Raw genomic sequence first — 24,046 nt, forward strand, 5'->3', positions numbered from 1 at the left:
CGGGAGGCATCTGTTAGTTGGACTAGGTCATAACCATATCTTGGCCTTCCCAGACATGGTCTGGGAGGTAAGACTCTCTTTTACCTTTCTTGCGTCTTCCAGGTCTCCTCCTTGGCAGCACAAGGGTAATTTTCTACATATGGATGTTTGATGTGCTGAGCTGAAAACCAAATTGAATGGAAATTTGGAGACTGCAGTTGAATTCTCCATGGCATTTGATGAAAGTAAGTGGGCAAAATCCACTTGAGCCTTGAGTCTGTTGGTACTGAATGGTCCAGGTTTCCTGCCTTGCTATGAAATTAAAGGGAAGAGCTTTCCCAAGAAACACCAGAATGATGATTCTTTAAGTATTATAGAGTAATATATCAAAAATGAATCATGAAAGTCATGTAAAGATTGAGAAATTTTACAAGATCAGCAATGTTTTGCAATGGGGTGAAATAAAGAGTCACATTAGAGCTGTGGAGGTTTGTTGCACATGTCAAGTATATTTGCCAAGTCAGAGATGTGGAGACCAAGAAATTATTCACCAGGGACCATGGGTTTATCTTGGACAAACACATGTATTTTTTCTGGACTGTTCTCAGTTCCCCAAGATAACCTTATGGGAAGATACAGCTACAGAAATGACTGTTTAGTCTATCAACTCCAGTTCTTGAGATATGATACATGAAATAGTATTACTTAGCTATGAGATAAAGTTTTAGTGGGTACAAGTTCAAAGTCTGTACTGAAATAGAGGTGTAAATCTGCACAGGTGAATTCCCCTTCTCCCAAATCTAGCTGGAAAAGGATCACAGGGAACATCTTTTAGAAAAATTTCAGGCAGATGTGGAGCTGTATCTTTAACTTCTTAAGTGCAAGGAGAACTGTATAATTAAGAGGCTCTTAAAGAGCTAGCTGGGGCCAGTTGCATTATGTAGCAATTCATGCTACTTATCGCTGCTGTTAAGGATCAGGTCTGGTCTTACATAGCAGCCATTCGCTTCCTGCGTGCGGTGGCTGCTGACTGATACAGGCCAGATGTCAGAGCTTTTAGCTCTAATATTTTGCCGACGTGCAGAGGCATGCTGCTTTATTCAAGGTATTCTGTTATGCTTATATACAGAAGATGTATGGTTTGGACACTGGCAAGATTTAATAATGAAAAAAGGAAAAAAGCAAGATTATAATAAAATATAAGGTAAAGTAAGAGGGGTTTTTTTTGGTGCTTTTTAAAAAAATTTGTATTTAGCTTTTGCTTCTTAGAGTAGTCTTATGGAAAGAAAATACCCCAAGTTTGCAACGTCGGATTGATGTAGTAATTTTCCCCGTGATTCACCATGTAGGGGCTGCCTTTGTTTGGTAATTTGCTCTACGTAGCAAGAATGTGAAGACAGGGAGGCTGTTTGAAGCCAATAAGCAGTGTAGAGATTTCACTTTCAAGTGCTTTAGCAGTGAAAGAGTTAAATGCTTTAATCAGAGACTTAAAAAAAAAAAAATGCATATGGGATATGCCAGAAGAAGTTTACTTTATAAAAGAGCGGGAAAAGCCTCTCACACAGAGAGCAGGAAAGAGTACACTGTTTTCGGTTTTAGCAGCTTTTAACTTTAAAAAGAATGTAATTCTTAGTCACAGGGGCCAGAGCCCGCCTCAGCGAGACGTCCCTCCCCAAAGCGCCGGGACCCTCTGCTGCCACCTCGAGCAAAGCAGGCACCTTCGCAAAAGGAGTCAAAGCCTCCCAGCTGTCTCCGACGGCACAGGACGAGACATGTCTACGGGGAAGATCTGTTGTTTGGTGATGCTGACCCTGGGGGTGCTGGCAGCAGTGGTTGTGCTTGTGGTCATCCTGACTCAACCCAAGTGCGGTCCTCAGCGCTACCTGCACGGTGCCGTGGCTGCCGACACTGAGACCTGCTCTGTCATTGGCCGGTATGTGCATGGACCTTTTGGTTTTTCATGTTACATATTGTGTATGTTGTGGACCCAGACTGACAGGACACATAACAACTACGGGAGTGAGCTGGGTGTCTGGCCTGTCCCTGCTTCTGGGGATGAGCAGTAGTACTGCTCCCTGGGTGCTCTCTTACCAGCAGTGGAGCAGCTCAGAGAGCAGATGGAGCCCTGACTCCACAGCTGATGCTTATCATCATTATCCAGCGTCACAAAAACTTGCAGCTGTGCATACCCATGGCTTTTTTGGAAGGTACAAATAGTTGTAGTATACAAATACAAGGTTGTTTTTAAGTGGGGAAGGGGGAAATTAACTGTTCACTTTGTGGTGGTAAGTCTGCCAAATAAGTAGCTTAGAAATAAATTAAGGAAGAAATGGAAGGAGCTAGCAGAGAGCTGCAGCTGGGCTTCAGCAGAGGCAAGGAAGGGAGGCAGGCTGAGAGGGTAAGGGGGACTGGGCATCCCAGCCTTTAAGGGGTGTGTTTCTGCACTGAAGCAAAGACACTCTGTTGGAAAGCGAAGAATGGATTTAACAGAAATTCATCCAAGACAATGTAAGTACAAAAGACATACTTGCATCGCTTGGGAGGAAAGATGTAGGTTTAAAAACTTCTCTAGCTGCCCAGGTTCTAATTTGTGTAGCAACTTCTCTCAAACTTTTTGACTCTTATGTTATTATTACTGTTACTTCAATTCTTAAATGCTTGTATACATGAAAGTAGAAGGATGGAACTTCACAGCTATGGGCAGTGCTGGATGCTGCAGGAATGGATGCTGGAGCTGTGTACTCTGCCTTGTAGGGGGAGAAGTGAGATGTGGGTGCCATTATACCATGCCTGTCATGTTGTACCTGTGGTTCTTGCAATGATGTGCTGACACATATGGAAGAAATGCACTGTAGCTACACGTATGTCAATGAATGACATGGTTTTTTTTACACTAAGCCACAGGTTAGTTCCTTGGAGGGCAGAAGAAGTATCTTTTAAATCAGTATTAATGGAAATAGAGGGAAAAACATTATTGGATTACCCAAAGAATGTGCTGGCAAAACCAGCTATTTGCAGCTTTTGTAATTTTTAACTTGCAGTAGTGTAGACTCAGCTCGAAGATGCTGAAGTGAGAGCCACAGAAATCTGTGATCAGGTGGGCAACTGAGAGGCTTTGATTAGCTGGCTACTGCTTCTGGGCCGTCACCTGTTTCCTTCCCTTCTCTTTGCAAGAAACTGCACCTGCTTCCACATCCTCAACCATTTGCTGTAGCTGTGCCTCCAGTACACTTGCTGACAAGGTATACGGTGTCCCTCTGGTCTGACAAACCATGTTAGATTTCCTACAAATAGTTTGCCAATGATCCTGACAAAATTCTGCCCTCCTCCAACTTGCCATCATCCATTTTTCCCCCTTTTCCCCAGCCTGGGGCATCTGCACATCACATCCTGCGGCTCCAAGCTCTCTTCCCCAGCCCTCCAGATCTCCCCAGCCAAGATTATTCTCCTCCTTCATTTTGGCTCTACACCACTCACCCTTTGCTTGGTGGTTAGCTCTACTTCTCTACTGCTGCATGCTGTCTGCTGCTTTTCCCAGTACCTTTTGCCTCCAGCCATACTTGGAAACTTTTGTGCTCATTTTGTGCGGTCCTTATACTTGGAATGAACCAAACTCCTGTGGTGTTCTCACACCTTGAGCTATCAGACCATGTTCTTGCAATAGATCATAATAGAGGTGAAACTGTTTATAAAAACATTCCTCTGCAACACAGCTTGTGATCAGAAGTATAATGTTTGCCCTTCTCTTAGACATTGCTGTCTTCATCTTTTTGTCCCCGCTGGCCCACAGTGGTGGCTTGTAAAGGAAGGAACGTTTTATCTTTGGAGGAAGCTTACTGCATGCTCTGTACTGCATGTGATCTTGTTCATTTTCTCCCAGCTGTTTCTGTGCTGTTGTAAGTGTATGTCACATCTTAGCTATTAGCATGTGATAGTTACCACTAAATTAATTTTCATAGCAGTCTGCAGTATATTTATACCTCACCAGTATAAGTAAGGAAGTCTAACATGGCAGTTACACTGTGTGGATGCCACATCAGAGTCGCTATGACCAGGGTCTCTGCCTTTCAGAGCAATCTGCTCTGCTCAGGGTACATCTCGCACTGACCCCCTGTGTGACTTGGCAGGGGGAGGGCTTCCTTGAGCCTGGCCCAGAGGTCTTGATCAGGAGCTGAGCAGCATACAGCAGCCTCCTGCAAAATTTTAACATCACATAGGAGTTTTGTCATAGCAGTAGCAATAAAATCCAATTTCTTAGAATACCCATAGCCATTAGGTCCTGCTGTCTCCACCTGTGAGCTGCCCCTTCATTTGCCACTTCAGCAACAAAGTGAGAGTTGGAAAAGGCAAGTGTCCTTGAGGCACAACCCTAACACCTTCCCAGGCACTGCAAAGTCAGTCAACTGAGTGTTTTTGAGATTACAAAAATCCTGTTGACTACTGCTGTTCAAAAATAATTAAACTCCCAAATTCATGAGTCTTAGGAGAGAGGAAACAAGAAGAAATAATTAATCTTGGGGTTCTAAGTACTGTATTTAGATCTTCACTCTTTTTCTGCAGTTATGCAAACATTTACAAATTTTTACACTAGCTGTTTGGACTTGAAATATTGTAAAGAGTTGAGGAGTTGGGTGAACAATCACAAATGGTGAGATTCCCAAAGGCACAAGAGCTGGGACCTGTACTGCAGCTCCTGAGCCCCTGCTGGGCCCTTTGCTACCCGTGCTGCTGCTTTCTTCTGCCCGATTGCTGCCTCACCCACAGCTCTGTGGCTGCTCCTTCTCACAGGTACCCATCTCCCTGTGCTGGTGTTTGAGCCTTTGCAGTCACTATTTCTGGTCTTCTCATCATACCAAACTCAACACCACCCCTACCCCCCGGCTCCCAGATTTCTCAGCCTTATGCGCTTTCTTCTGCCCTGATCCTGCCTCCCACAGCTCAGCCACCTCACTCCTCTCCCATCTCCTCTGTGTTTGAGGCAGGACACGGCAACTCTCCTTGCTCGTGGTCCAGCCTGGGGAGCACTTAGTACTAAGGATAGTAATTTGCTTGTTTTTTCTGTGCCCCAAAGCCATGGCTGTTACCAGATGCAGTTTTTTTGAGGAAGCTGTATTTAGCCTCTGCAGCTCAGGGTTGGAACCAGCTCATTTCTGCTATCATTATTTAGAAAGCACAGGAGAATTAATCTACCCAAACTGGTTAATTCATTGATGACCACACACATATACATTTCTGTATATATAAAAAAAAGTGGAAAAAATATGAGCAAAATTTTTAATGATCTGTTTTGTTTTTTTTTTTTCTCCCAAAGCAAACAACTTGGCCAAATTAAAGTCAATTGAGACTACCTCTGGCTTTGTACTTCTATGCTGCAGAGCCTCCTATCAAATTTTCTAGAGTTTAAACCAAGTAAAATTAAGTAAAACAATGCATTTCCTCTGTCTAATTTTTTGGCAATTGCTGAATGCTTTTAGTGGTGACATAAAACAAGGAAAAAAGTGACCTCCAGCGAAAAAAAAATAGGCTATGGTAAAGCTACAATCAAATGAAAACCACATGTTGTAGTTGAACCTGTCAGTCTGCCCGCCCGCCACAGTGGTGAGCGCAGGAGTCATTGTAACCAGTCCCTAAAGGCACATCAGGGCCGTTCAACAGTGCCGGCTGGTCCCTGCGCTCCCCGACTGGCCCCACAGACCCTGTCTCTGCTGGGTCCCTGGCTGCACCACCACCACCACCCACCCCCCCACACCCCCCGCCGTAGCCACCCCTTTCATCCTCAAATCCCCTCCACCAGGCTCCCTGCAACCCTTGGGGGGGATGCTCCGAGAACCTCCAGTGCAGGATGGGCATGAAACCAATCACGCTGGTCTGGCTGGCGCCTGAAGTCTTAGAAGCTCAAAGCAGCACCTAATCTCTGACCTACTTATAAATTTTATTCTTTAATTAAAAAAACTTGCCTTCTTTAAAAAAAAAAAAAAAAAAAGAAACTCAAACCACATGCTCTGTGAATTGTCATTAGCAGTAATGAAATTCCTGAGGCATTACACGATACTGTGTTGGTTTAAGATGCTGCTGTTTAAGACAGAGCCTTTGTGTGCTCCCAATAGAATTTTCAGTTGAATTTGTTGTGAATAACTGAACTGAACCTCTTGCCTGAAGAGCAATCTTGTCTTTTAACAAGTGGGATGGTAGGTTGGGGAAAACATCTTGGGGCCCTTGTGTTTCCCTCACCGATAGTGCAGCTGTGAAGGAAGGGTCAGTGAAAGAACTGTGTGGCTTTGTAATTTGCCAGTACAAGCAGGAGATGGGTCACAGACTCACAGATCCTGTTTGCTACTCTTGCTGTCATCCTCAGGCTTGGGTTTTCCAGCCCTAGAGATGGTGTTTGTATATTCTGCAACTGTGTAAGGTTGGACTTTCTGAAACCTTTATGCAACTCTTGGGCTCCCCACAGAAAGCGACCAATCTCTGCAAGCCTCCAGTGTGTCAGCATCCTTGTTGGCAGGTCCTGTGCTAGACTTGCTCTCAGCCATCAGTGCCCAGTTCTCAGGGCTGAACAAGGCTGGGTCTTTTGCTGCGAATGGTTTTACTGCTGGAGGTTGGGGACTGAAAGCAATATCGTGCAGCTGTCTGCTCCAGACAGGGGCCCTGTGCTGGAAGAAAATTCATCCCTGAATGAAGCAGGGGTGGGAGGCTAAAAGGAGAGTCAGAGCAGTTTTTAACCCAAGGATGTGGATTTGGTACTGAAGTCCACCTCAGTGATTTGTCCTCAGGTTGAGAATCCATGAGGAGACACGAGGTGATTGCCCTGGCAGTGAGCAGTGCCCAAACCCACCTTCACCTCCAACTCTGAACCACTTGGTCCCTCCTGGCGATGGAAGAAGCTTTTTCTATCACCACTGTGCCATTTGAGCTCTGCCATCCACTGCTCTGCATCCGTTTGTTTCCCAAATGGTGCCATAAAGCCAGGGAGAGATTTAGGCAAAGTGCTTGTTCCCAGCAATGGGATTTCCTGCAGCAAGGCTAGCTGACCTGACCTGGCCCAGCAGCTATCTCTGATCCCACATCTCCAGTGTAGCCTAGCATAAACCCTGGGAACTGGCTGCTTCTGAAACAAACGCCCTCCTGGGGGACAGGGTGAGAATGGTGACAATTTAACAGTCAGAAAATGCCTGCGGTCCTGGGAAGCTCAGTTCTAGGCAGAGAATCTGCTGTAAAAAATACTTTTCAGTGATGGCCCAGCAGCATTTCTGAAGAATTTTTATATCCCAAAGGATTTGCTTTCCCTTCCTTTATTTTAAGTTTTAAATTTGGCATCTGGCCCTTTTTTACAGAAATAGCTGTTGCTTTTGCTCTTCGTAAATCTTACAGGCAGCTGCTATATAATGGGTGGTCTCCTCCCAGCCCCCGGCTATCTTTAGCAGGAAAAAGAAGTCAATATAATTGAATACCTTAGCATTTCCACTGTATTTAAAATTATTTCAGGGCTCATTCTAGCCCAGAGCACAACAGCAGACTTGGTCTGCAGCCCACCATAGATCGCCTTTGCTGTGAGGATCGTGTGAGCAAAGTGCCATCATTCACCCTTCCTGGGAGGGTGAATCCCTGTTTTGCTGTTGCAGGAGCGGGACTTGGTTGTTAACACCCTTCTCTTCTCCTGGCTTTAAGGAAACTCCTTTAATGGCCAAACCCTAAAGATGAAACTAAATGGCAGGAAGGATATAGGACAAAACACGTTATCAGATCTTGTCAGCTGCAGCAGTAAGATATCTCTAGAGAGACCTGATAAGGTGGCACGCTTTGATTTGAGGGGTGGTGTGACTAAGCTAGTCATAGCAGTTGATCCATATAAAAGGAGCAACCTAATGGGACAGGGTGTACTCTGCCAGTCTAGCTAGATGAAAAAGACACCATGGCTCCAAGTTCCCTAGGCACCACTTCCAAGGAAGTGGCAGCGCTCTGGCTGAAAGCAGATGAGCCAGGCACGGGGAGCCGAGTGTGATATACTGAGAGCCAGCTCAGAGAGTAGTGTTTTTTGTTGTGTTTCAGTCTCCAAAGAGGCTGGAGGGAAAGCTGTCGAGACTGGGGGCCAGTCTGCAGATAGCATGGAATGGCTGTGGGCCCTGGACCCTGCGCTGATGGTCGGGGACACATATCAGGCTTCTGGGTAAAAAAGCAAAGCAGCTCAAAAGAGATCTTGTTAATAACCCTGATCAGGATTTGTTTTTAACTTTGCTGGGTTCACTTGTTTCTGAGCTTAAGCTAAAAGCCCAGTCTTAAGGCTTGCTTTTCCTTGGCTATCACTGTGCCTGTCCTGTGCCACAGGACACTCCCTGTGCTGGGGTGCAAGTGAAAACACAGGCACCCCCATAGAGCCAGGGAAACAACGTCGGTGTGGTGTGCAAGCCCTCCAAGATGTTTGTGGGACTTGGACCTGGGAGTGCTTTCTGCCAGGCTGCGAAGAGCCAAGATGATTACTAGTTTTGGGGCAAAGTCTCAGCTCCCCTTTCCCCTAAACCCTGTCCCCAAAGAAGCAGCAGATGAAGGACCATGCTCAGTATCACACAGCTTATGCCATACTGAGGTGGTCTCAGGTGCTGCATGCTGTGCTGGTGGCTGGGAAACCTTAACTGTCCCTCCTGTGGTGCTCACTGCAAGGCAGCAGGCAACTGGAAAGCCCTCCTTCCCTTGAGCAACAAACAGGTTTGACTGTGGTGTTGGATGTGGTATTTGCAACCAGATGTGAACTGTTGCCACCAATAGAGGCACAGGAGTGGTATGGAAAGCACTTTTGAATTACCTGGAAATTCTGTTCTTCTTGACATCTTGTTTCTATTGCAAAATGTGATTAACGAGAGCTAGTCACTAGGGACTTGGTTTGCTTCTGCTGTGACAGGCAGGATGTGTCCATCCTGGCAGCACTGCTGAAGTCCTCTCCACTGTCCGGTGAACATCCTCCTCCAACTTCTACCTTAATGCTCTCAGGAAATCTGTGTCACTTTGCCCACAGCAGTAACAGTCCAGGTCTCAGGTCCCTGGAGAAATTTGCTGCTCTGTTTAGCAGTTAGATACACCTTTTCTGCTGAGACCTTGACCTCATTTATCCTCCCTGATCCCAGTGGGAGCCAAGGGTACAGCTACAAACTGGAGTTAACAAGGCTTGTGTTATCCTGGCTGTATGTCTGACTGGGAGTGTTGGAGCGTTGCTAAGAAACTCAGGTTTACATGCTTTGTGCATATGGCACTATATTTGCAGTAGTTAAAGGGTATTTAGCCCACAATGTTGCTTTTATAAACAAGTACTTGGGAACACCAACAAATCTCAGCATCATCCAGAAACGGGCCATCTAGGTGTACAATATTAAATCCATGATTTGATTAACTGTGGTCACCCTTCAGAGCACGCTAAGTTAGTGCAGTTCCAGTGGTGCAGTGGTGCAGATCGGGGGTGTGGGAACAGCTCATCTTCTGGAGCAGGTAGATGACCATCACCAGATAACACAAGAAAGCATGATGGTCTTCGTCAGAGCAGGCACAAGTGTTTCTGGGGACATGGTGAGGGGTGTGTGGCACTGGCTTCAGAAGGAGAGTGGCAGGAGGGTCCTGGGACAAGAAGTAGTGCAAGATGTGCAACCACTTACACAGCTGTGAATGTCGCCAGGAACTTGGGTTAGAATTTGGTGCTTTTCAGGCTTTGGGAAAACAAGTCTGATGTTCCACGTTAAGATCTTATTTCTTAATGCACTGCACTGAAATGAATACCATACAATCTCAAAGTTTCTTTTTAAGGTTGTTTTTCATTGCAGATTATCTCAGAACCATAGTTCTCCCTGGCACCAGTCTTCATACATGTGCTGCCTCGTTAGCCCATCATCCAGGGGCTCTGGGGAGCAGGGTCCTGGGCCAATGTGGTGGTCCTTCTCCCCTCCTTCCCCAACTTTCTAACATGCTGTCTGGGCCTTCTGCAGGGGAAACTCAGTTTCTCGTGAAGTCCTTGTCCTTCCCTTCTATTGTTACCAATTCAAAAGCTTCTATTTCAGAAAATCACAAGCCAGGGACATTTGTGTGGTGACAGTCTTACCCCTGCTGCAAGGCAATGAATGGGTGAGCCGGAGCCTCAGGCTCCATTTTCGGACCTATGGCCAGGGAGCAGCTAGAAGGCTAAAAGCAGTGCAGACCAAAACCAGAAAGCTCGGTGGTTCCCTACCATTTCTTTTCTCCCCACTTGTTCACATGCCGTTTCCTTACAGGCAGTGATTCCAAAGGCGCTTACAGAAACAAAGGAAAGCCGCAATCAGTGTGCTTGCTGGCAGCATCCTGTTCCCAAGCCCCAGCAGCTTCCAGCTACATCAGTGGATGTAAAATAAACAGCAGTCCCTGCATGTGCTCTGTGTTCCTGTCGCAGCCCCTGGGGGCAGTTGCACTCCAATTAATGAACTATCCCACTTTTCCTTCTGGCTTGTCTAAGCAATATCCCACTCCAAACAGTCAGAAATGTTCCTTGCAAATACTAGTGCTGGCTACTGGCAGGCTCTGCAAGGAAACCCCACCCCACCACACTTCTGCTGCAAGGAAAAGTTACCTGTTTTTTACAGCTGTGCTTGAGGGAAGCATTTGTTTGGATACGTTTCTCTAGCAGAAACTTACTGCTGCAGCGTGAGGCTTAATGCCTCTGTGTTCTTCGGAGTGGCTGTGCCTAGTTAAACAGTTGAGCAGTTTTTTCCTGTTCTTGTTTTTGTTTTGCCTTTGGGGATACGGGGAGGGAGTGGGATTTTTGTGCTAGTATTGCATAAGCCCAGGAAGGCACATTGTAGGAGCAAGGAAGTAAGGCCTGAATTTTGTGCTAATTGGCATGTGAAGTATCAGGAGTTTGCTTTTCATGGACCCATTGTTCCTGCTTCAGTGCCCCTGTCCTGTTGACCAGCATATGCCTTTTTATTGGGAATGGTAGGTGGGGAGTTAAGTCAGTTATTTGCTTCCCAGCATGCGGAAAGCTCTCTCCTCTGCCAAGAACATCCTTCTCTATGTTTGGGAGCTTCCTGCAGTCCCTTTTTGTCTGCAGCTGCAGTTCTCTGTCTCACTCTACCTAGAGGAAGACGACATCCTTGCACAGGTCTGGCCCTGAGCTGTGCTGCCATCCTGGAGATTCTTCCTTCTTTCCCACTAATTTTTTTTTCTCACTCCCACAAAGACAGGCACCTTCCCGCACTCTCCCCCACCCGTACTGCTGCCAATAGCTTTCTCCAACTGCAAACTGCTCTCATCAAGCTGGGGCTGCCTTACAAGTGCCCCAGAGAGACATTTGCACGTGGCTCCTCCACTCTGACATTCCTGGATTTAAACATTGTCTTTTTTCCTCCCTTTCCACCACAGGGACATCCTGAAAAGTGGAGGCACAGCTGTGGATGCTGCCATCGCTGGCTTGATCTGCACCTCAGTGATGAACCCTCAGAGTTCGGGCCTGGGTGGTGGAGTCGTATTTACCATCTATAATGCCAGCACAGGTACGGGCCAGCCCTGGCTGCTCCATGGTGCCCTGTCTCCCTGCAGACACCCAGCTGCTGTAGGGAAGTCAAAATCCTTCATGTTGTCTCAGAACAATTTTTTGAAGATAGAAGATGCATCCTCTGATCACAAACCACGCTCTTTTTCTTAACCCAAAGCATCCATTACAGGGAGTGCATCTTTTCATAGCAAGAATGTGTGTGTGGGGAAGGAGCTTTGAGTTTAAAATGAACTGACTTTGCCTTTCCTTCCCCCTCCAAAGCAATCCCAAATTATATTTCAAATGTCACATCAATGTGACAGTGCAGCAAGGCATAAGCAATGCTGACCGAGCTGCTGCTGGGCTGCCATGGAGGTAGACAGGCGTGGAGTGAGGTGTGTGTGCTGGCAACCTCCCCAGCAATATGGGGCTGTCCCTGGCTCAGCTGAGCCCTTGGGCTCATCCTGCACCAGCAGCTCAGGCAGAGCCAGCCAACACGGGGGCTGCTTCTCACACTGCTCTTGGTGGCGTGGGCAGGACTCACCAAAGCAGTGGTGAGACCTCCTGTCCCAGGAGATGCATCTTCACTGCAGAAATCTAGCACTGGGGGCCTGCTGGGAAGTATTCCTGTGCTTGGCTTAAGCCCTAGTGTTGTGTTCTTGATTTTATGTTTTTAATGTTGGGTTTTTTTAATTGTCTTGGCTCCCCAAAGCCCCCAGAGCTTATAGATCTAAACAGTGAAATCAACAATGAACACAGTAACAATATTGTAGTTTTACACCCCCTGCCAAGTAGTCTCATAGAGTCACGAGTCTGGAAGTGCTCGGGCGTATCTTATGCAATAACATAATTTGGCAAAACACCTATATTTTTGATTTTTCCCTTTTGGCAGAGTCATGTAACTGTCTCCTGTCAACAGTCCTCTTCTGCTACCTGAACTATCCTGCCACACAGAGCCGCAATGGCCATGCACGGCTCAGGCGCTTGGTGTGCTAGGTAGCACTGTGGATACAAGGCAGAGAAGGAGGCGAAATAATAGGCTGGACCTGAAATACAAGTATATATAAGTGGGGGTTTTGGTGGGGGTTTGTTTGATTGTTTCTCCTTTCAAGCTTCCTGATACACAGAGGGTCTTTCAGTATCACTATTCTGCTTATAAACACGATGGACGTGCCTCATCATCGCTTGGAAAATGGCCCACCAAGGAGCACGAGGCTTATGTCTCTGACATGTCCCACCTGCAAATCAGATGTGAAGCAGCACATCCCAGCCCGTGTCCCAGGCCCAGGTGCCCTGGGGGGACATCTTAATTGACTGGAGACAGGCCCTGGCCTCGTCCCTGTACCTTTGTTGTCTCTAGGCAGGCACTGCTCAGTGTGCTCTAAATAAAAGCATGGGAGCAAACAGTGCGTGCCAGCTGCAGCCTGACCCTGCGAGTGTGCCTGACACATTTGGCAAAAGGCTTCAGGGCAGTTCAGCACAGTGTCACAGGCGCAGGCTGGCAGCCTGTGTGGTGCTTGCAGTGGGCTGAAATGTGATGTTCACCTGCTTCAGGATGACAACGTTATGTGTTTTCTCCTTCTTTCTAGGAACAGTTGAAGTGATCAATGCCCGTGAGACAGTGCCACGAGTGTTCCCACAAGATTTATTGTCTGACTGTGCTCATATTCCCATCGGTAAGGACACAGACTGGGCCATGAGGGCTGTGTGTGCTCCTGGTGTGCAGTGCACAAAAAACAGGGTGGGAGAACCAAGGACATAGCTGACTTTATCTGAAGTTCTGTTTAATTGATCGTTCTTGTCCTGAATTGAGATTTGCAAAAGTAAGAAAAAATACTAGGTCCATAAAAATGCCTGCTTCATAGTCACATTGGCAACCTGACCAGCGAGGGGGTGGGGAGCTGAGCATTGAGGAGAAATCACAGCGTAATTTCTCTTCATAGGAAGTCTGCATTTCAGGACCAGATTTCCCAAAGCACTCACTTCCCAGCAGTTCTTCCAGAGAAAAATAAGGTTAATTGCTGCTCAGACTTTCTGCAGATGAGATCAGTCTAGTGCACTTGGCCAGGGGGACACTGGGGAAGCAGTCTGGCAGTGTTGGGGTTGCGTTGCTGGGCTCCAGCTTAGCTCAGCTACAGCTTTGCCACCTCACTCCCACCTGAGGAGGCTCCGTGACCGTTTGCCGTTACTGGTTTGGCAGCAAGCACTCTCGCTTTAGCAGCACATCTTGGCTGTCTCCACATTTCTTGCTGCATTCATTCTCCTTCCCTAGCACATTTTCTTTTGGGGCATGTCCTAGTTTCTGGAGGAGATGTTCTTATCCTTGGAAGAAGAGCCTGAAAAGGAATCAGGAACAACTGGTTGGAAGGTACAGTTGGAGGTCTCTGCTCCATCTTCTGCTCAAAGCAGGGTGATGTCTGAGCTAGCTCAGGCTGCTTGACCTGTCACATTTTTGAGCTTCTCCAAGGATGGAGAATTTCACAGCTTCACTTGTTCTAGTGTTTGACCAGGCTCCATGTGAGCGCTTTTTCTCTTATGTCCAGCTGCCTTCTCACTTGCTGCAACATGTGCCTGTTGCCTCTTGTGCTTTCACCGTGCACTCCGAGTCTGGCTTTAGCTGTTAGTAGAAGAAACACATGAACAGAAAAATGTACTAAAAAACCAAGCCTGCTTTTAGAAGCCTTAGTTGCCTCTACAGCTCCACACTTCCATTGGAGTGCTTTCAGGGAGGCAATGATTTACTGGCTGTGACACTGTTGGTCCTCTTCAGGTTCCCGCTGGATTGCTGTACCAGGAGAACTTCGTGGGTATGAAGAAGCCCATAAGCGACATGGCCGCTTACCATGGAAAGCCCTGTTTGAACCAACCATCAAGCTCCTTTCTGACCCGCTTGTCATTTCCCCAGTTATGGACAAAATAATCCATCACCCAGACTTTGCCAGTCTAGGAAGCCGCCTGTGGTAAGACCCATGAATTAAACTGCAGTGTGAGGACCACTGTTCTCTGAGCTTCAGACCCTTTCTCTGACATGCTGACATGGAGTACAGGCTGCTGCTATGGCCTGTGCTCAGTAAATGCTTGCTATGGACAGGGAGGGAATAACAGGAATAACAGAAGTGCTTTTTAAATATATTTCTTTCCCGTCAGCAACTTTTTTTTTTTTTTTTTTTGTAATTTAGAGTGGCTTGGCACAGCAGAACTGTCTGCTAAGCACATCTGCTCATGAGGAGCAGCTGGCTGTATCTGGCCTGCCTCAGTCTGTGTGGAAATTGTCCCCTTACAGCAGAGCCCTACAGCAGCCCCACTGACCTAAGCCAGGGTAAAAGGATGAATCCTTTCAGTGGAGGAAACTTTGTCTGGGGAAAGCGTGCATGGTGCTACGGGTAGCAATCAGCTGAGAACTTTTCTCCATGCAGCTGGCTTGGAACGTATGCAATGTGCATAAATCAAATCAGCTTTGGGTAGGAAAAAGACATTGGCCCTGGGGACAAGAATAAGCCCATGCTGTAAACTGATGGATGTTCTTCTTTGACAGTCCACTGATATGTGATGGTGAAAGGTTTTTGAAGCGTGGAGAGACCTTCAGGTGGCCAGCACTGCAGCAAACACTGCAAGCTGTAGCAGAAAAAGGAGCTACAGCATTTTATGAAGGACAGCTAGGAAGGGCCCTGGTGGAGGACATTAGGAAGGCTGGTAGGTAACAGCTACACTTAATACTAATAGACCTTTTCCCAGCAATTGGCTAACAGTGAGTCAGTACCAGGGGAAAGCCAACACTTGCCATCTGCTTGCCGCTTGGGGTGGTAGCTGACACGGGAAGGGGTCACCTTTCCCCAGTTTCTTATAACTCAGGCCCAGAAGCAGGGCTGTGAGCCACCTACTGCTGTGCTATTCACCTACAGTGCTCATGCACTGGCCTCTCTAAGTCCCTTAGGCTTTGTGTTGTCGGGGTTTGGTGGTAGATGAGGACACACAAAGGCATTGCGGTGTTTGGTGGAAGAAATTTGCAGTATACAGGGATGACTCTTTACAAGCTTCACCAAGGCTGTGATGTAGCCAGCCGACGGCACCTAGTAGAAGTTAAAGTGCTAATGCCAGCTGCCCGTCTGGTTTTCTGTTGAAGGATCCACTATCTTACTGGAGGACCTCCAGGAATACAAAGCAGAGGTGTCCCCAGCTCTGAACATCACCCTGAACAATCACACCACGCTGTTTTCTCCTGGACCGCCCATGGGAGGTGCTGTGCTCATGTTCATCCTCAAGATACTGGAAGGTAAAATTCCTAAGGGAAAAGGGGCAGCAAGAGATTCACCAAGAGCGTTATGTTAGAGCAGTAGAAAAGGAATGGGCCCCAAAGCAGCAGTGTCACCATGTTGTGCAGCAGGATGATGAACTGGCTCATTCTTAAAGTGGATCAGCATCACCATAGGTGCTGCAAAGGCCAAAGGATATATGGTTTTCCCAAAGCTTCAGGAGGAATTGGGAGGCACAGTGGACATTAGTACTTGGTTGTTTCTGTGTCCATATCCTGCTAAAGCATAGGGGGAACCTGATAAGAATGGGGATGGGAAAAGGAGGTTCCTTTCAACCTTTTTTTTTTTACACTTCTTGAAAGAAAACATTGCCTTGGGTCAATTAACAAAATTATTTTGTTCTGCTCCATAGAGTATAAATTCCATGAAGCATCACTGGCAACACCTGAGGAGAAGGTAGAAACCTACCATCGCATTGCAGAAGCCCTGAAGTTTGGCAATATGCTAAAACCCAATATGAGTGACCCAGCCTTCTCTGAAGCTCAGGTGAGTTGTCACGGTGCATAGGGGCAGCCACAGCCACCCACAGCACTGGCAGATTCCTCTGCACTGCTGCTTCACAGAAAAGGAGCAGGGAAGTCCACTTCCTGCCCTTTTTTTTTTATTTTTTTTTTAACCTGCACTGTCACCAGCCCATTTTTAGTCTGTGCGCTGAGCCCCCAAGCCAGGCTACCTATTGCCCAGCCCATCCTGCCTGCCAGCAAAATGCTACAGTACCAATTGATGCTCTGACACCCTCCTGCTTTGCAGCCATGGAAGGAAAGAAAATACTTAGAAGTGCTAATCATGAGCAATGCAGCTCCGTTGGCCAAGGCTGAGTCAGGATTAGGTCATTTACTTTGTCTGCTGTCTTTGTTAGCTGTAGGCTGATGCTTGCTTGCCTGATAAATGATGTGCACATGCTCATGCCAATGCTGCAGTGCGTCAGTACTGAGCTTGTTTCATGTTCTGTGATGAGTGGCCTGGGGATTCAGGCTGGGGCTGAATGCTGCCAGTGCAAGTCCCCAAGCTCTGACTACTGAGGCTTCCATGTGCCCAAAGACAGACATGCCTGTGCTCTGGTGACACAAGCTTGCTGTGATTGCAGGAGACTGTGGGGACCATACTGTCTGACAAGATTGCTGAGCTTGTCAGACACCGAATAGACAGACGTGGTGACCACCCGCTCAACCATTACAACTTGTTGGAGTCCATCTACAACCACAGATACGAAAGCAAGGGCACAAGCCACATCTCTGTGCTTGCTGCAGATGGCAGTGCCGTGTCCGCCACCAGCACCATCAACTACCCGTGAGTAGCCAAAAGGTGGCAACTGAGTCACATAGGCCATGTAGTGGGCTTAGAGGGTACTGCAAGGGCTCGTTACCAGAAACGCAAATCCCTTCGGGCTTCGCTGATTTAGGCAGCCTTTTACTCACGAATGGCTTTTTCATGGGAAAGCAAAGGTCTCTGAGCATCAGCTCAAAGGAACAGCACAATTCACAAAGAATTAACAACTTGCTGAGCTCTGCCAAGTTTCTGTGGGCTGGGCAAATCCCCACATGCACTACTAACAGGTAGAGCTTATCTCTGGTACCAGTGCAGCAGCACAAATACCTTTTGGACACCCTAGCTGGGTGCAGGCTGGGAGGAGACATGGTAACACACAGGGTGCTGTGTATCAGTTAACGTCACCCACAGCAGGAGAGCATTGGGCACTGAAAGGATTCATCTTTCCTCCCTACAGGTTTGGCTCCTTTGTGTATTCTAAACGAACTGGGATTATTTTAAATAATGAACTCGCTGATTTCTGCATGGCAAAGAAAAGCATTAAATCAGGTGAGGATTCCCATCCCCAGAATAAAACACAGGGCCAGGTGCTGGATATCCAAGCTGTGTACAAGGGGGTAGCTCCTCAGCTGGACTGAGTGAGCTGCAGCAAGTCCTGAACACTTGTAGGATGTCCTGTCTGGTACAGAGATACTTCCTCTTTAGCCTGTGCCACAAAGGGCCAGTTTCTTGTGAGATGGGGTCCCAGCACAAGGAAGCTAGTTGTTTGGGAAGATTGGAGCGTCTTGAGGAATGAACAGCAGCTTGGTTTTCTGTGGGAAGTGCAAGAAGGGTCAGGTAGATAAACTTGTCTGTCCCTTCAGAGCCACGTGGGAGGAATAATACCCTCTGCCTCTGTTCCAGGAGAGAAGCCTCCCTCAGCAATGGTGCCTTCCATTCTCATCTCCAAGACAGGAGACATGCTGGTGATCGGAGGAGCAGGTGGGGCCCGGATTATCAGTGCTACGAGTATGGTGAGTGAACAGGTACTGCACAGTAGTGCCTTCATGGAGCAAGGGGAGCACGCACTGCCCTGAACAAAAATTTGACTTCCTTTGCTGCTGTTAGTTCTGCTGTGTAGAAGGCAGCAGTGAAGAAGGCCTGCTGCAGCCTCAGCCTATCCTCACCTTCTTGCCTTTAGCGCTTCTGTGGCAAGGGCAGGGCCTACCTTCAGATCTGCTATTGAACTGCACTTCCACCAGGAGGGAATAGGCATGGAGGAGGTGAGAGAACCCACAGCAGTTGCCAGTTCTTTCAGCCTTCCCAGATTTCCAGCCATGGTCAGTGCCACCTGCTCTTGCTCCTCAGGTCTTGACTCCTTGGTGCTTTGTTTGCAACTCAGAAGTCACTAAAGGCAGCAGGCTGTTTTTTGAAAGGGAAGAAGTTAGAATTAAATAGCAAGAAAGGTATAAAAAATAAACTGCTAAGTTATGTGATGGAAAGAACAAGAAAACCACCACTATACACAGGGCAACAAATCTTAATGAAAAAGAGCTTGCCAAAGCATGAAGTGTAACAAACGTCTTGTTCAGCCATCAGGAAATAAAAACAGATAAGGCTGCAAAAGTAAAACCAAGACTTTTTTCTCTTAATCTTTCTTCAACTGGAGAGAAGCACGGGAAGGAGTCCATGCTAGGACCTGATCTGAGAACAGAAAGAGCAACCATCAAGAGGAAAAGAGAAGATCCATCAGTAGCTATTGAAGTCAAGGAGACCACCTTGGCTCAGGGAAAGCATTCTGGGAAGTACCAGTATGCGCTCACCCTGTTCTTACACTTGCCCTGAGCATCTGGTACTGGTCACCGTGAACGCAGGAGACTAGGCTAGGAGAACTTCTGATCTGAAGCAGTGCAGCCTCTCTTACAGTCCAGGTTTGCAGCATCCTGCAGGCACGATTTGCAGTAGAGCTGGTCTGGCTTAACACCAGTGCAGAGATGACAGCACATGACCCAGGTTCTTACTCGATATCTCCAGTCAGTCAGTGGGATTTGTTTCATTGCAGGCAATTATAAACAAGCTGTGGTTTGGCTATGACTTGGAACGTGCCATTTCAGCTCCCATCATGCATACAGATGGTGACAATATCCTGTTTGAGGAACATTTCAGTGAGGTGAGCGGTCTCGCTTGGATCTTCTTGTCTTTTCCTTTTGGTGGGAAGGAGATCGCTTCTGTAACTCTCCTGAATAATCTGCATCTTGCTTCTAGCTAACCTCCTCCTTGCTGAAATCTCACTTTCTCAACCTGATCCCAAATACACACCCTTCGTTTTCACACCTGGCAACGCTAAGACCTGAGACCCCTGCTCCATTCATTCCATTTCCTCTCCTCTCCCCGCTACAGGAGGTTAGGAGCGGCCTGCTGAGAAGAGGACATAAAGAAAAGGAATTTAAATTTGCAATGAGTGTTGTGCAGGGTATTTCCAAGGAAGGAAAATGCATCTCTGCTTATTCTGATAAAAGGAAGCTGGGGAAATCGGCTGGATATTAGTATGAAATACCACCACAACCCACAAAACCACAGGAGACAACTCGAGTCAGAACGTGCTTTGGCTTGGACATGCCAATATTGCCTGTTCCCATCAGGATGCCTCCCAGCGTATGGGCAAAACTCATGATTACACCCTGTCCCAGCAGACTGTAAGTCACCTTCAGGCAATACAAGGACAGGTCAAGCCAGCCTCGTTTAGAGCTACACCTTCCATTCTTTATGTGATACATAAAAACACTTATTTCTTGAGCACATCAGCTACTCAGAATAAGAGAATACAAAGTGGGAAAGGAAAATTGATCCAAAACCCACTGGGAACACTGTGAAATGACCCAGCTGTATCTTCCATTCCTACTGGAGAGTCTCAGTTAAGAGTAGAATTGGTTTCATTCAGGCTGTTGCCACAATAAGCTTATTATTACTGGGGCTCAGCGATATGAAACGATGAACTGTTTTGGTTATGAGGATTACAAGTGTCTGCAGGGTCAGGATTTTAAAATCTTAAGTATTCAGGTTTAGAGTGTGGGTTTGGAAAGGGAAGAGAACAAAACTACACTTTCCCTCTTGGTTTTCCCACCCAAAGCCCAACTTTTCCCAAAGGTGGCAGATGAAATCAGTGCACCATAGCACTAGTCTGCTGCCCTACTGCTCCCTGCCTTGGGGATGCAAAGGACCCCACAAGCTCAGAATAACTTTGCCGGAACTTTCTTCAACCCTGCATACAGGTGACTTTAAGAATAAGACTCCCACAGGGCAACGTGAACGCCCTGCTCCTGGGATGGACAGGCTTCAGCTCGTTTCCCCAGGGACACGTCTCCCTGTGGTGAGTGGAGTGCCAGCCTGTGCCAGTCCTGCCGCCTCAATGTCAGCAGAAGAGAAGTCATTTGGGAAGGTAGGTGAGGACTGCAGGGGAAGAGCTATTGTTTTTGAAAGCTTTACAGCTTTCTTCAGCATGTAAAGGATACATGATTGAAGACTTCATTTATAGCCATGGGCTATAATGAACCTCACCATTTATAGCCTAAGGGCATGGTCCAGCTCCCTGTTTACCACAAGTCTCTAGAGTTCCCTTAAGATCACAAGGAGGAAACTGTGGGACTGCTTAACAACTATCACAGAGAGAGGAAAACCTCTGGAGCAGAGACCTGAACTCATGCACCTCACAAAACATCTTTTGCAGTTACTCCATAGCCTTGCCCTGCTCAAAACGGCCAAGAGAATCAAACATTTAAAGGAAGGAATAAAAAAGAAAAAAAAGGCGGGGGCAAAACCCAAAAGCCAAACCTCCCCAAAGCTCTTCTCAAATACCTAGAGGCAAGTTCGCACAACCCCCAACAACTCCATTTTCTGAAAGTTTGAGCTGTGCTTCCCTATGGGCACAGACAGTATGGCGTGTTTCTGAAAGCAAAGCCAAACCAGAACAAGGCGCTAGCAGAGCCCTCCCTGTTGCATATTAGTTCTTTCCACACACAAGCAAGTAAAATTCCTCTGTAAACACCATAACAAATATTTGAGCACAAGCCATTAAAAAAACAAACCCAAACAAGGCCATCCACACGCCCCCTTGCAAACAAGGTCAGATAGGTTTTAAGTCTATGTTCCTACCCACAAAGCCTGTCCAATAAAGCCACTGACTTGCTGGAGTCTCAGCCTTCACTTGCATTTTAATGATGGTCTGACTGAAGCTTAGAGCCAGACATGTGTTTTCCTTCAGAAACTGTACACTAACGACTGTAGGATGACCGCAGCTGTACCCGCGCTTAATGAAAAGGTATTTCCAAGTTACCAGATCATAACCACAAGCACATAATCATGCATCTGGAAGTCAAGTTACTTATGTATACAGCCAGTTCCACACACTGCTCCCCTCCAGCAGAGCTGTTTACTCAAGCCACAGAAGGCACAGCACCCTGTTAGGCCACATTACAGCCAAATGTGAATAAAGAAAGGGAAGAGGCCTTAAAGCGCAAGGGGGAGCAGCATTTATGTTCATTTGGAAGGCATGACATTGGGGTTTTATTCAATCTACATAATTTGCTGAAGTTTTCTACTTTAACTCACCTCAGCTACCAGTTCCTGGGTGCATTGGTTCTAGTGTCAGAAATAACTCCCCAGCTGCAAAGTTCTCACCAGGGAGGCACTTAGGGCACCAGGCACCATCTGTGGCTCACATTTCAGGACCCAACAAACTAGACCGGCTGCTGGCTTTAGCAAGATCTGCAGTTATTTCTAGCTAACCCCACTGAGTTTAACGTTTACAAAAAGCAACTGAGAATGGCATTGGGTGCAGACAGGGAGAGCGGTTCTGGCTTTGGGGAGCTTTCAGTGGTGTCCTGGGCGATACTCCATCATGTTTGGCTAGCAGAAAAAACAAGTCACCAATTAACTAAGCCTCCAATTACCTTCGCTTCTGACATACCGTAGGGTAAAGCACACCTCGGTAATCCAGCCTATCACCTTTCCAGTGCAGCAGTATCACAGCTATTTCCCAAAACAAAGACATGCAAATTATCTGTAGTCCAACGCTCACTGCAATTCAACTACATTGCTACTAACATTGAAACTGAGCCAACCAAGCAGTCTTGAAACCCATCACAGCTTTAATTTGCAAGACAGAAAGGAATGAGAGTGCAGATCTCTCACTGTGGCAGACACTTCCAGCCCTGTAGTCCTCACCAGCAAAACATCCAGTGAAGCCGAGGGGTCGAAGCTCCCTCATCTCCTCTGCTCTTGCCCTGCCACCTACTCACCACTGCTGAAATTTGCTTGGGTCAAGAGCCTCCCAGTCTGGTCTCACCCCATTTATGTTCATGCCAACAGGAGCGCATTATTTTTGCACTCAGTCAACTTAGATGGACTTCTAAAGCATCACTGTACAGAGGCTGCTCTATTTTCTAATGAAGTCTCTAAATTATATTTTTAATAAAGTGGTTTTAAACCTGTCTGGGAATTTCTCCTCGAAAACTGTTTCCTAGCCTAACGCATAAGGAGTTGTTTGAGAGAGGACTTTCATGCAGGTGTTCCCAGCAGTAACAGCTGCTCACTCTGGAGACACTGAGGAACTGTGCAGATGACTGCGTATGCCACTTGTCTCTCACAACTTGGTTTTGGCACTTCCCTGTAGCCCTTCCTGAGGCTGAACAGTTGCCAAAAGGGGAAACTGTGGTAACGTTAAACTCAAGAAGAGGGGAAAAGAGGTGACCCCCCTGCGTTCATGATTTGAATTGCCTTTTAAGAGTACAGCTCCCTTTCACGTCAGCTGGAATCGGTCATAGCAACACGTCCTGTTCTCCAGACCCTGCACTGTGACACACGGCTGACACCAAGCCATTCTGTCTCTGCTCAGAAGCAGAGGGAGCAGGTGGCTGCATTCAGAGGGGTGGGATATGAGCAGGAAAAAGCCTTTTCTTGTAGCTGAGACATTCAGACAAGCCGAAGGGCCTGCACCATACAAGCAGGAGGTCATACAGTATGAACTGTGACATCTGCCGATTGACATGCAGCCTGCCTGAATGCAGGGTGAATAGCAGGATGTGCTATCAAAGCAGGTGGCAGCAGTGCATGCGCTAGGTACTGCTCTGTCCAAGGGAGAGAGACATGGATAATTACAGCATGCAGAAGTAGCCATAGCTGTTTGGGTTTTTAAACATAGGATGTAAGAGCAAGCCTTAGCCCAGCTGAGTTTAAACAAAATCAGTCCTCTGTAGTGATACTGCTAAAACAAACAAACAAATCCATTCCTGCAGAGTCAAGAATTCAAATGCATTTATAAGAACAGTTTCCAACAGAAGTGTTTTTAGTCATGGCAAAATCTGAGCTTTCCATAAGGGAAGTTTTGTAACATAGCTTATAAATAATAGGGGATTTTTCTGACTATTCAGGAACGTAAGTAACATTGCTGTACCACAAACGGTTAGAAGCAACCCAGCAACAGTTATTCAAACTTGTTTCAGAATCCACATTTATCCAACAGTCACTTCCCAGAAAACAGTTACCTTCCAGTTTCACCACATTTATCCAACAGTCATTTCCCAGAAAACAGTTACCTTCTAGTTTCAGAGCACAAGCTTCTTCTGTTGTAGTTCAGACTTACTATAGTGACTAAGGTTTCAATAAGCTTATTTTCCTGTGGAATTATTTTTTTTATTTCTGAGATCATGCTTGGCCAAGAAAGAGCTCAGCTAATCCTAAGCCCAAAGGGCCAGGTATTTCCAATAAATGGCAGCTGATGCTGTTCCATACACAAACTTGTATCAAAGCTTCCCAAAATGGCTTGCAAACTGAATTGAAACACCAGCCTGCCACTGAGTGGTATCTGCTGGATTACAAGTAGATTACAAGTAGAAAAGTCAAAGTCTCAGTTCAGTTATAAAGGGTACAAGTCGGGCCCCAAAACAATCTCATTCTTAAAGGAACACAATGACTAAGTTATTTACAATCACTGCCTTATTTGCACCTAACACCACATCATCAG

At 46.8% G+C, this 24,046-nt stretch overlaps 1 protein-coding gene across 4 annotated transcripts; it reads left to right on the forward strand.

Moving 5' to 3' along the window:
• The first annotated feature begins 965 nt into the window (after positions 1-965).
• GGT5 (gamma-glutamyltransferase 5) lies at positions 966-22,514 on the forward strand. 4 transcript variants are annotated; one of them, XM_040604369.1, is made up of 13 exons: positions 966-1,084; positions 1,613-1,912; positions 11,353-11,483; positions 13,054-13,140; positions 14,235-14,424; positions 15,000-15,157; positions 15,588-15,737; positions 16,130-16,263; positions 16,865-17,067; positions 17,504-17,595; positions 17,950-18,059; positions 19,088-19,195; positions 19,426-22,514. In XM_040604369.1, the coding sequence occupies exons 1-13, from the start codon at positions 1,068-1,070 to the stop codon at positions 19,570-19,572; spliced, it is 1,827 nt and encodes a 608-aa protein (XP_040460303.1). In that variant the 5' UTR covers positions 966-1,067; the 3' UTR covers positions 19,573-22,514. The 4 variants fall into 4 exon arrangements, with proteins under 4 accessions (XP_040460303.1, XP_040460322.1, XP_040460312.1 ...); XM_040604378.1 differs by lacking the exon at positions 966-1,084 and adding an exon at positions 1,094-1,183; XM_040604388.1 differs by lacking the exon at positions 1,613-1,912 and having other exon boundaries at positions 970-1,084.
• The last annotated feature ends 1,532 nt before the right edge of the window (positions 22,515-24,046 follow it).

Source organism: Falco naumanni, chromosome 1 (genome assembly GCF_017639655.2).
Source record: "Falco naumanni isolate bFalNau1 chromosome 1, bFalNau1.pat, whole genome shotgun sequence".
Classification (NCBI taxonomy): Eukaryota; Metazoa; Chordata; class Aves; order Falconiformes; family Falconidae; genus Falco; species Falco naumanni.

What these genes read in the sequence shown, in the direction of transcription:
- GGT5 (XM_040604369.1), top strand. An exon ending in ACCTGCTCTGTCATTGGCCG is followed by an intron (nt 1,913 to 11,352) that starts GTATGTGCATGG and finishes TTTCCACCACAG; the next exon opens with GGACATCCTGAAAAGTGGAG. An exon ending in TTATCAGTGCTACGAGTATG is followed by an intron (nt 18,060 to 19,087) that starts GTGAGTGAACAG and finishes GTTTCATTGCAG; the next exon opens with GCAATTATAAACAAGCTGTG.